Source organism: Mycteria americana, chromosome 3 (assembly GCF_035582795.1).
Source record: "Mycteria americana isolate JAX WOST 10 ecotype Jacksonville Zoo and Gardens chromosome 3, USCA_MyAme_1.0, whole genome shotgun sequence".
Taxonomy (NCBI): domain Eukaryota; kingdom Metazoa; phylum Chordata; class Aves; order Ciconiiformes; family Ciconiidae; genus Mycteria; species Mycteria americana.
Window position 1 is genome coordinate 116,735,537 of NC_134367.1, and position 12,887 is coordinate 116,748,423.

The 12,887-nt window shown below is 51.1% G+C and overlaps 1 protein-coding gene across 2 annotated transcripts in view; it reads right to left on the reverse strand.

Moving 5' to 3' along the window:
- Nucleotides 1–214: 214 nt before the first annotated feature.
- The window catches only part of SLC8A1 (solute carrier family 8 member A1), a 137,206-nt gene continuing 124,533 nt past the window's right edge, over nt 215–12,887 (reverse strand). For both annotated transcript variants that reach the window (XM_075496746.1, XM_075496747.1), the window contains exons 5-8: nt 12,725–12,855; nt 11,455–11,554; nt 5,388–5,663; nt 215–2,731 (exon numbers count right to left, since the gene is read on the reverse strand). In XM_075496746.1, coding sequence (XP_075352861.1) covers nt 2,355–2,731; nt 5,388–5,663; nt 11,455–11,554; nt 12,725–12,855 — 884 coding nt within the window. In that variant the 3' untranslated portion in view covers nt 215–2,354. The remainder of the gene's footprint in view (nt 2,732–5,387; nt 5,664–11,454; nt 11,555–12,724; nt 12,856–12,887) is intronic.

The following is a 12,887-nucleotide window of genomic DNA, read 5'->3' on the forward strand; positions in this document are numbered from 1 at the left end:
CCCGAGGCACAATGGAGATGGAGCAGGAGGAAAGCCATGAGAAGGGGCAAGAGCGGGCGTGCAGAGGCACTGTTGCCCCCTGTCAGCAGCTGAAACACAATGAAGTCAAACCAATGAGTAAAGAAGAGATGGGTACAACGTAAGGGAGACAATGGGAGGGGAGGGAAGGGTTTTCCATAGAGAATATGCAGGAGTACTACTGGATCCATCAGGAATCATTACAAACTTTATTTGTCTGTGCATTGTGTACTATTGATAAGGATCATCACAATTAGTGGACTCACTGCCTATAGTGGTGGGCAACACACACAAAGAAAAATCAATGAAGCCAAACAGATGAAAATGAAATAATTGTACATAAAGGTAATCATAAACCTGAACAACCTGTGCCTGTGTTTGATTCTTCCCCCAAAACAATGAAAAACAAAAAGAAAACCCCCAAAACCCATCAAAAGTGAAAAAAAAGCTTAAGAAGAAAAAAACCCCACAACTTCATACTCCTAGAGAAAATCTTACAACAGGTTAATTAAAATTTCCACAGATCGTTCAAAATGAGTACAAATACCCCCCAGCCAATTGGTTCCCGTACAAGTGTCAGATGTAGTTTTCAGCTGGGTGGGAAGAGCTCACCAGTGGACATGCAGGCTGGGTGTTTGCCTGGCTGGGATGCCAGGAAGCCTGGCAAAGGCCGTAGGGTAAGGAGACATCTTTCAACACCAGTGCACAATGTGATCCCTGTGCTGCGCCCAGGAGAGCTCTACATCCATACCTCCCTGGGCTCAGCTCGCTACCCCAGCCTGCACTGCTGGAGTCAGGGGGTGATGCTGAGTTACAACTCCCTGTCTCATCTTTCCTGTCGATTTCAGATTTGGACAGTGCAAAATGTGGCCTTTTTCCCTGGGGGATGCTTCCTGTGGCCCTTCAGCCATTATGCTGAATTATTCTGCCTCCAAATGTCCGTGGGAGAGGACCAGCTTTGGGGACTTATCCTGATGGCTTAACGCTCAGAAATAGGGGCTGTCACTAGACCTCTGGGGACACAGGGAATAGCAGGGGGCCAAGGGTTTTTGAGGCAGCCACCAGCTATAAAGGCAGAGGCAGGCAAGGTGCTGGGAGCCAGCCATGCTCGTCCCCCTTGGGCTCAGATGCTGCTCATCCCACTTGGGCTCCCTGGGACCTTGTGTAAAACCTCCTGTGGATGGTGGATGCCTTCACACCGGTTTCAGCATGTCCTGGACTAGCCGCTGTTGGGGGGACCCCGGCCATGTGGGGGGACAGAGCCTGCAGGCTCTGGGGTGTGGGTTTTCCTCCCCTGAAAACCTACATCTATGTGGCTGTTATTGCTTCTCGTAGACCCACGCACAGAGCAATAAACCGGGACAGCTTTCCCTCCTTTTACTCCCACTAAGAGGAAACAAACAAATGAACAAAAACCTATGGCGAAACTAAACTAACTAAAATAAATAAAACCCGGTGAAAAGAAAACACTTGTATCTGCAATGCTCAACCGACATGGCTGGAAGGACTATCGCTATAGGATGCTATATACAGATTGGGTTCATTTCATTCATGCAAATGTTACAAGTACCACGACAGCATGCCCAAGGAGGCGGACAAGGTGGGAGGAAAGCCCCCGCCGCTCTGCGCAGCCTCAGCTTAGGACACCGGACACGAGGTTGCAGCTGCGCATCCCCGAAGGACAGAGGGGGAAAGGCAAGGGGCATGTGGGGGCAGAAATCCTAGTTGTACACAAGCCAAAACAAAAAAAAAACACCAATCCCAAATCAATGATGAAAATGGTTTGTGTTCTATCCTTAGAAAGCTCCCAATTTCCCCTTGTCTTCAGTTCAGTCTCTCGCTTCTCTCCAACAGGGCCAGAGGGGACGTTCCTGAGTGGCGAAGGCAGGCGGATGGTGATTGGAGATCAGGACCCTTGCTTTCCTCTCCTTCCCTCGCCCACTGCTCTGTTTCTCACCAGCTACTCTGGCCTTCCCCGTACCGACGCGCCTCGGTTGCCTTCGCATCCATCCTCTCGGGGGGCCGTGGGCGAGAGAGAGCGATGGGAAAGGGCTCGGTGGCTATCAGCCGCTCTTGGTAGAATTGCAGAGAGGGCCCTGCCGCTGGGCTCCTGGCCGGGGCCGCTGCACGGGGAGGGGTCCTGCTGGCTTTGGGGTCCTGCCTAGTTCAAAGGATCCTCCAAAGCCGCTTTCCATCAGCACGTGTGTGAACATGGCAAATCTTTTATTCTTTCTCTGTTCATTATACACAGCATTATATCTATATCTATACCTATATATCACTCTATATAGATACATATAGATATATATATATATTTACTATCTCTGATTGTCCCTTTAGAAGCCCTTTATGTGGCAGTAGGCTTCCAGAGATGAGAAGAATATGTACAAGAGCCAGAGGAGGATAAAGAGTGAGGATGTGAGCAGCTTGGAAGTCCGCGGCCCGCCCAGCTCACCTCCAATCTCGGGTCTCCGCCGGTAGAGCAGCACACCCACACTGATAAAAGCAAAAATGGTGAAGAGGGTGACAGAGAAGGCCAGGGTACCGGGCGAGACTTGGAAGGCTTGTCCATGTGCTGCGTGGTAGATGGCTGCGATGGACCAGGCCACTCCGATGCCCAGGAAAACATTCACGGCATTGCTCCCGGTGACGTTCCCAATGGAGGCATCCGCATACTGGTCCTGTGTCGCTGCTACTTTGCTGGCAAAGGTGTCTGCAAAGGGATGGCACAGAGAGACCCTCAGCAAACAGCCACATAAGGAGGGACAGCAGCAGGTAGCTTGGGGACAAATGTCAACAACATCACTTGGGGAATGAAGATAGTGGGTAAGGGGATAGGGTACAGCCCCATCTATGGGCACTCCCAAAGAAGGGCACATCTGGCCAGAGTGACAATCAGGGTCCAGAAACGCCCAGGAGGGAAGTCTCAATGCCCAGAAATACCGGGCTTCCCCCTGTATGGCCCCAGATACCCCACAGTGCTTCAAGCAAGAGACAACACTTCCCAGTACTACACTGTGTTGGCCCCTTCTCCCACATCCACTAATTCGTTGACTTGCAAAAGAACCGAACAGGCTGGAAGAGCTTTGTGGGAGCCACAATAGTTTATATCTGTCCTCCAGGTCCACTGAAGTTTTGTATTTGTGTTTCTGTGTTTTCTTTAATGATGTTTCTCCAAAACCTTTTACCTCACTAAAGTCCAGTGTCTTGTGCAGATCCTGACACTTTGGTAAACAAGTGGTCATCTTTCACACCTTAGGGAGAAAAACCATGCAGGTGGGTGTATGCTTGCCCATGTGCTCCACTAGCTTTAATACTGGTGGCAAAAGAGCTGTGATAAAACTCAGCTGGCCTTTTACATGGAAGATCTTGTGTCGAGTAGACCAGCACAATGCTGCTCTGCACCATAGGGAAGTGCTGATTTTACATCCAAACCCACTCTGGATCTGCAGGGGTGGGTGAGCAGGAGGGGGGATTAGCACCTGGGTTTTGTCCAGGTGAGCACTGTCAGCTAATGATGAGAAGATGAATCCTTAACACATCTGCGCTCCCAGATCACCTTGGGTACAGCCAGCAGAGTGTGGCTCAGAAAAAGAAAACGGTGAGGTCAGATTTCATGTTTTTTAATTCTACAGAGTTTCCTTTACACTCCTTCCCAGTGGGGCACCAAGGGGAGACAGCGAAGTGCAGCCTGGCATGAAGAACCAGTTTTCACATAACAGGAGGGGCTGGGCGCCTATAAGCACAGTGAGAGGGGCCATTTGCAGCAAAGACATCACGAGGCTGCTTTATTTTTTAAAAAAAGCTCCCACAGAAATGCATCTGACTGCTGAGAGAAGGAAAAGGCATTTCCCCTTGGTCTCAGCCTTGGTCACAGTGCAGTAGTGGGGTTGTGGGACAGTGCTGATGCCTCTGTGGCGCTGCAGCTGCCACTGCGGGAGGAGGGATAGGGCACATCTGGGGCACACTGCCAGCACCAGCCAGAGTGTGGAAACAACCACGTGCACTTCTTCAAGCTTGAGCGGTGCTTTCAATGCAGGAAAGGCCCCTGTCAGTCTTGATTTCACTGCACGTTCGTCTGATGCCTGTCTGCCTCCTGGAAAGCACCCTGCACCTCCCCAGTGTGGAGGAGCCAAAGCACCCAGCTAACACGACATAGTCTGGGAGCACCTGCTAGTTCAAACAAGAGTAGCCAAATATATCCTAAAAAGAACTTCATAAATGCCACCTTTTGTCGACAAACGCAGGAGGGAAGATTTTCGCTGTCAAGGGTGTGAGATAGCCCTACAAACCTCACGCGTAAATGTGCCGGAGGTCTAAAAAATGCTCCTTCTTCTGTTCCTTGCCCAAATCTGTTCTTCCTTTTGGTTCTGCTGCTTCTTTTTTGGGCTCTGATAGCGTTAGGACAATTTCAAGATCTTCGAGCACCGGAGTGCTGATCACTGGAAGTCACCTGGTGGTGAGGAAAGGTGTGACTGACACGGGGGGGTGGTCAGGTTGGGTTAGAGCCCCTTGTCCGGGAACCAGGCCATGCCTGGCCAGCACAGCCCATGGGAGAAGGTGAGTGAAAGGCACAGGCCCTCTCACACAAGCTGACACTGGGCTTCCCAGAGCAACCATGTCACTGGCACCACCCTCTCTACTGCACTGGCCCTTTGCTGAGCCAGCAGAAAAGGAGGCTGGGTTGCAGCAAGTCAATGTGCATTGGGAGGACAAAGTAGCATGTAGCTATGGAAACTTGTGTTTTTTTCTCTCCCTGGTCAGTCTTCAGTCTCTGCTGTCTCTGAGGCTGGGTGCCCACTTGATCAGAGACACGTCTCCAAACATTTGTGGGACCAGGACCTTCTAGGGGCTTCACAAGTCGCATTTTGAGCAGCTCCCCCAGCTCAGCAACCTCACCTTGATCCATCTGAATCAAAGCTGAACCTGGTCTCACACAACAGTGTCTGTGCTGGGCAGAGTGCCCTGAGTACAGACTAGCACCTAACTCACCTGGGAGGCAAGGTTAAAGGAGCAGATGCTCAGAAAGAAAATGCAGGACTGCCAGCACAGGCAACATTTTAATCAAAGACCAATTTCCTACTGTGAGAGTGGATGCCACAGAGGCTGTCCACAGAAATAGATACTTCACTGTCTTTGCAAGGGGAAAGTCCTTGAAATAATTTCCAGGGGTCTGAATCCACATCCTGGTTCGATCCTCCCAGCCCATCTGAGACTGAAAAACAACTTCCACATACACCTCAAATCCGTCCTCAGGGGTCCTGCAGAGCACAGCCGAGGACCTCACTGTGCCCAGCTTTCTCAGCCCAAACCCAAACTCAGACTGGGCAGAGATGGACCTTTACAACAAACCCTGCTGTTGTCCTTACCTGGCACTGATGTCCCCAGTGCTACAAACACGACTGCGGTGACTGAGTCCTTCAAGCCGATGGTGCAGCCAAAGTGGGATGCTAGGTCGCCAATAAAAGCTGTCAGGAGGCCAATCATGAGGATGGAGACAACGAAGCAAGCCCAGCCATTCCAGTAGTCTGTCGGGGGCACGAAGGCAAAAAGGACCTTCCAGAAGACGGTCAGAAAGTGCATCACGTAGTCGAAGCAGGAGGGCAGCTTCTCCTCCCCACATTCATCGTCATCGTCGTCTTCCCCTGGAGAAAACCATCAGTGCCTGATTAGACTCGCCCATCCTGGGGGAGTTTGGGCAAAGCTCCTGTGCATACTGCAGCCCCCCAAATGCTGTGTCTCATGATTTGGCCCTAGAAGGCCTTGACATCCAAATATCTTATTTTCTGGGCAATCATCAGAGGGGCTCAATGGCCTTTCCTGGCCCCTTCCCATGACACAGAAAAACCCTCCAAAGGCATTGGTCTTGAAAACCAACCTGCACTTCAGAAAATGCAGAGCCTCATGCCAGCACCTCTGCCTGGGTTTAACGACCAGATGCTTTCTGGGACTCAGCTCCTGCTCAGGAGCCCTTTCCCCAGAAGACATGGGAAATGACTGGCCTCATGCTGGTTGGAGCCGATCAGGGTGGGCAAACCCACCAAGAGCAACATGAGCCTCACAGAGACTCCACAAGAGTCTCTGTGAAGAGCTCAACAAGAGCCTCACAGAGACTCCTCTAAGGAAGCTCTTTTTGAGCCACTTTTCACAAGCACCTGTGATTGCTTCCAGCTCTCCGGAAAGACGGCTGTTTTTTTGTGGCTGCTGAGCTGCTAGCTCTGGCGCTTCACCTTTTCTGCAAACCAGGATCCAACCATGAAGAATACCTGCCCTAAAACCTCCCTGGTCTGTCACTACTGACTTCGTGTGCCTTCCTATGAGCTCTGGCAGCCCATTCCTTTCAGTCTGGTCTGACCAAGGTCAGTGGGCACCCCCTGCACATGAAAATGCTTTCCCATTTGCACCCCTTCCAGGTAGCTGTCAAGCACCCCAGGCCATGAGCCAGCTATGGGGCATCATTTGTCACAGCAAAAATGCACTTTCCTTCTCTTTCTGTCCCTGGTCCAGGTCAGTGCTTCACTTCTCACCAATCTGTTGTTAATGCCTTGCAGGGGTCTTTTTCCCAGCATGAGCCTGCCAGCAGTCCTGGCCCCATCTCTGCTCACCAGGCACATTGTGTGGGTCGGACCCTGGCTATCCTGGTGCTGTGCTGAGCACTCGGCCCCGCACAGTGCACCACTGCTCACAGCTGTGGCCCCTGCAGCACCTGCAAGACCTGGGTCCCTAGCACAGACGGGGAGCTGGGGACCTGAGTCCTTGTGCCCATCCTGCCTGATGTCCCAGGGGCCCTCAGCCCCCAAGTGCCAGCTGCTGCACGCCCCCAAAGGCTCTTGGGGAGTTATGCATCCACAGCCATGCCCCGTGGACATGCAGGCTGGCTCATACCCAGAAGCTCTCTTGTGGGTCGCAGAGAAAGAGCTCAGCAGAGGTTGGACTGTCCTGGCCCCCTCCCCTGGCTCCTTGGACCTTTCCCCCGGCACTGGCCCAGCACATCTTCATCTTGTTGGTCCTGGCAGGGCCATGGGGATCCAGGCAGGTGTCTCAGTTTCTTGCTTCCCTGCTCCAGCTGTCAGCGCCTCACCTGTCTCTCCAAAGCCTCCAGCTTCCAGGGAGCCTGGAGCCTCTTGGCATCCAGCTTCCAGCCCTGCATGATGGCATCCATCGTGCAGGGCTGACCCCGCCAGCGAGCCCCTCGGGGCTGGTGACCTCCTGCCTGACTCCAGCACCTCTGACGAGGCACCTCGCGAGCCCACTGGCGACCCTGTCCTCTGGGCGGGCTGCATGGTGAATGCGGAGCTCCCCCAGCCTGGCACAGTGCACAACGCCAGTTATGGCACAGTCAAAAACTCCTCCAGCTCGTGCTTGAACCACCACTGGGCATGAAGGGGAGGTGACGCTTTCCCAATGAAATCAGTGGGAGCCTTCCTTCTGCCCTCAAGGAACAAGGATGTGTTTCTAAGTCATGGATGTTGGGGATTCCAAGGCCATTGCGAGTTGTGTTAAAGACATCCCTTGCACTCAGGTTGGTGATTTGTCATTGTCTTTGATGCATTTTTTTCCCTCCAAGGATGTGGACCACCAGATCTCCCTGCATGGCTGTTGGAAGAAGCTCCTTACCAAGGGGAGGACGCAATGTGCAGTCCATCCCTGTCAGACAGCATGAGTGAGCCTGGCTCTCCTTCCCAGGAGGACACCTCAGGATGGCAGAAAAAAGGGGCCAAGTCCCAGAGCAGCCAAGACCACCCAGTGAAACCTGAGCCTCTGCTCTGCTCCACCGCAGTGGGAGAGGGGACAAGGTCCCATCTTGCCAGACACTGGGTTTAAGGGGATGATGGCTCTGTGCCTGGAAAAAGCTACTTCTGGCAGCCACAGTACTGATCAAGCTGGCATAAGCTTTTGCATGAGACTGTGCTGTTTTTATCTGCCCCACTGCTGGCCAGGGTGAACATTCCTCCTTTCACATCTTCCTTCACAATGTGGATGTTTGATTGAATAACAAAATGTATAAAGCCTCCCACAGGGAGAATAAAATGGTCTTGCTGTACGCTGTGTACCAATATGTGGGTATCAATTAACCCCATGTTCAAATGGTGGCTCTGTGCCATGACCACAGAGTTACTGGGGGAAGCTGCTAGTGAGCTGTTTGCTCTGTTGCTGCTCATAACAATAATTGCTTTCTGCCTCATCGCAAAGGTGGCAATGAAAAGCCAATTGGGGGATCAAGACATGGCATCCTTCCTGGGAAAGCGGAAGCCAAACCCTGTGCACTGAAGTTTCACCTCTTGGCTATTCCTCTTTGTGGTCCTGCAGAGAGCGCACGCAGCACACAGGAGCAAGAAAAGGAAAAGGCCCAGGGATCACCCAGATTGTGATCACTCTCAAGAGATTTGGTAACCTATAAGGGGAGTCAACCCGCTCTTGGTTTGGCCCAGCTCCAGTACCTGTAAACCCTGCATTCTCCTGACATCCTTGGGGCTTTCAGCAGAGATGCAGCTGCAGGGGAGATGGTAGTGATGGAGACAGTAAGAGCAAGGCAGGAGGAACCTCTCATGCAGATATCTGTCTGTACACAGGGGATACGGCATCCCACATGAGGGCTGGGGTGAAGCTGGAGGGGATTCAGTGCGGCCACCAAGATGATGGGAGCCTGGAGGATGTTGCCTATGGGGAGAGGTGGAAGGAGCTGGCTTGGTGAATCAGGAAAAGAGGAGGTTGGAGAGGACCAAGCAACAGCCTGCAGTGACTTTGGAGGGCATGTACAGAGAGGATGGAGCAAAACTCCCCTCTGCACTGACAAATGATACAACAAGGGGCAATGGCCACAAACCGCAGCTTGGATGGTAACATCAGGAGAAACGTCTCCTCCAGGAGGGTGGTGCAGCCCTGGGACACATACCCTCACTGATGGACATAATCTTTGGACGTTTTCAATATTTAGCTAAATAAAGCCATGACTAACCAGGGAAAAGTCCTACTCAGCACCCTGTTGGGGTGCAGCTTTGCACACATTGTTTGTCTTCAAAGCACCTTTGCAGATCAAGACCAACACATAAGATAGAGGCAGTGGGAAACTTGGTGTCTCTACAATAACTTGATGGAAAATTATGTGTTGCTTGGCTTTAAAGCTTCAAACTCACTATGGCAGAAACAGTAGCTAACCAGTGGCATGGTGTTACTATTTTGGCAGATATAAACACCCTATTCCTGTGCATTGTCGTGGAGATAAGGAACAGTTTTTCAGCCTGGGAAGCCTATGCTGGCCTATTTTTTTTGCTCGTTGCACAAAGGCTGGTACTGGCAGGATACACTGTGCTGTGCTCACACTGTAATTTTGCAGCAGGTATTTTAATCCTCTCCCAAGCTGCATGGCAGCAGGACTGTCATGGATCTAAATCTTTATGGAGATGGTAAAACAGACTGAAAAATGAACAAGTGCCACTGTCATAACACTCATCCAGATCTGTCTATCATTTTGTTAAGCAGCAATAACATCTCTCTTTTGAAGAGCTGGCCAGATCCTGTGGAGGTGACTTGAAACACAGAGTGAGGTCGGATGGTGACCCAGGGGTACATTCAGGAACAGGCTCACAAACCCCAGGATGTTTTTGCTGTGGAAGAAACTTTATGGGCTGTTGGGTGCACACTGAAGGCAGCTATGCGTGAGAGGCTCCAGCTCAGCCCCATGGACAGCATGGGATGGCGTGGCGTGGTGTGGTACAGTCTTGCCTGCACCTGCACTGCCCTTCCACAGACCTGACCTCCTGTTGCTCCATCGCTCAGCCTCCCTGCCAGCATTGCTGCCAGTTGCTCACTGGGTGGGAAATAGGGTTTTAATGTTTCTTTTCTCAGCTGGGATGTTACATTTTGAAGTGGGAATGTGCGCCTTTCCCCTGCTCTCCATGGTGGGCTGCAGGGAAAAACTCAAACCCAAACTCCAGTGTTTGAGGCATTTTAACTTGCTCGGCACAAAGCTTGAGGAGCTGAATCCTGGCAAAAAGCAAGTCCAGAGCTCAGAGACAAAATAATGCTCCCCAACCACAAGGGACAGCTCATGTCCACCGGAATATACCACATTTATTACAATTTTGCTAATCATCCTGTTAGCACTGATGGTGGCTGTATATTCAAGACACGGTGGCAACGGGGCTTTCACACTGCAGTCTTTACATGTGTCACAGAGATGGGATCCGAGTATCAGTGATTATCTTTGCTTTAATATGGAATGCAATTAAATAATTGATTCTGGCATAGATTAGTTTAGCTGTATTAGCTACAAAACCTGCAGCAAGGATTGTCTTGCATGATATGTTCATTCTGTATCTGAAGTAATGGGAGGCTCTTGGCTGGAGGCTCTAAGAATAACTATGCTACAAGAGGAGGGATCACAATTTGAGGAGATAGCTGCTGCACAATGTCCTGTCCTCATTTTCAGAGGCGGAGGGTAAATGGTACGGCCATCACTTTTAATTACTTTGTGCTGGGCAGAGGTTACCCTGTACAGCAGAGCTCGAGGTAGGAAGTATGAGTGTTCCTCCATGCATTGCAATGCACAATTAGCCAGATGAGCTCAAATTGCCTTCCCCAGTGATTTAATTTAAGCTGGTTGATTTTGCCCTAATGCGTGCACACACGCAGTCCAGGCTGGGCTGTGAGGTTGTAACAGCCAGCCAGTGAGTTATAGCGTCTCCAACTGTTAAAACCACATCTGGAGGAGACCTTCTTTCTTTCATCTTCCACAGATGTGGGAATGCTAATATATCTTATACTGGGCATACTGGTAAACATGGCACTGGCGCCTGTGAGAAGAGTACAACAGGGCATTTCTGAGGGAAAGAAAATTCTCCAAGAGAGGGAAGATATGATCAGATACGATCACAGATATAACATGCTGCTGCAGCTATTGGGCTGCTGAGTCATAACCTGCAGCCACAGCTGGCTGGAGCAGCAGGAGTTCCTGGAAGCAGGGGGTCAAGGGCAAATTTTGGCCCATGGAGAGGGGGACTCAGTGGCTGTCTTCAAGGCTTGGCACCCTCGCTACCGCATTGTCCTCACTGCAGCAGTATGGGGAGCACCAGAGATGGGGAGCACTGCTGCTTCACACCAGCATCATTTATGCTGCTCTGAATTTAAACATTGCTTTCGCCTCCCAGATCTCTCTCACTGAAATGAATTTTCCTCTCTGCCGTCTGGTAATAGCCAGGGTGTTTCTCTGCTGGGTGCTACAGACACACTTAATGCAGGAGGTTTCCTACACATCAGACAAGGTGATCTCACGAAAGGGTTTAATCAGCTGTCTTATTTATGCAGACTCTGTAAATAACTCCGCCATCTGTTTTGCCTCCTGCTGCTCCATGACGGTCTGTATTACTGATACAGCCAAGCCAAGACACAAGCGAGGTTGATCGTAATTCACCTGGAGCTGTGGTCCAAACTCACCCGCGCTGACAGTAATAGCCTCAATAAACTGCTCCCTCCAGCTGTTTGTGCCAACCACTAGGGCCAGGTTCGTCTTCTTAATGAGCTTGTCCACTGTGTTCTGTGGATGGAGATGCAGAGGAGAGAATTAGGGGCTATTGGGCTAGAGATGCTGGGCTAAAACCCACCGGCGCTAGTGCTTACAGCCATGCACTTATGGAAAAAGCTTAGTAGATTTTAAGCTCAGGTCAAGAGCCCCAGCAGTGAAAGCAAATGTAAGTACTTACAATTCCCCTCACTGCCGCTCAAAAAGACCTTTTGAAACCTGCTCATGATGGGAGTTTGAACCATCTCAGCAAAGGTTTAACAGCAAATAGTGCTGAGGTGCCATAGCTCCTGTTGTTCCCAGTGCCTCGGGAAGAATTTTTACTGGGCTGCTTCAAAGCACTAACTGGGTCTTGATCAAGGCCCATTCATAGAGCTGGGCTCTACCTCTCTGTGCTGCTCAGGAACTGGAGCTCAGTGCCGGCAGGGAAGGTGCTATGGCAGTGGCGGGTAGGAGATGCTCCTGGGCAGGCAGCCTGAGGGCTGCCTGCACGCTGTGATGCCTCAGACGCACACTGACAGCAGGCAGCAAAACCATGGAAGGGAGGCAGCCACCGTTGTGACACAGTAAGGGTCATCTGTTATTTTTTATACTACAGAAAAATGGAAAAGGTAATGAAATGGCCAGTTTTCAGCTCTTGGTCTGGCACACGCATTCACAGCAGCTTAGCTTCTCAACCATTACTTGCATTTAGGATATCAGCCCTTTGCACTGGGAGCCCCAGGCTCAGGGCTCACCAAAGACCGCCTGTAAATAGGACCTGGGTGTAGCATATCACTGTGAGAACGAGGTTATATTTTAAAGCACCCTGCAGCATTTTGGAGCCCAGTCAGCTCTTAGGCTCACCAGACTGATGTGCTTGTATAATGATAACCACAAACAGTCTGTGAGTGGAACGGAAAGTCTGGGATCATTCCCCAAGGACCATGGCTGTGGGCTAATGGACAGAGTGAAGATGCAGAGTGTATTTTAACCCACTGCCATCTCACCGGAGTGACCCTCACTCTTTCATCATGCCTTGGCTCAGCAACCTTTCAAAGTGTCCCTTGGTCCTGCTCTGAGACCTTGTGGTGCCTTGCTTTGCTGTGATGCCATGAATATGTGCTTGCCAATGCTGTGCAAACCCAAAAGGAGGGTCCCCAGCTGGAGGGCAAGAAGAACAGGGACAGGGGACGCGGACAGTACCTTGAACTCGTAGGATTCCTCAATGATGACTTCGAGCTTGGTGTGCTCCCCCAGGACTGGGCGCCCCATCTCTGCGATTCGACGCTCTTCCTCCTCCTTGCTGGTCAGTGGCTGCTTTTCTTCATTCTCCTCTGCAAAGCAAAGAGCCCGTCGGTGAGCCAGG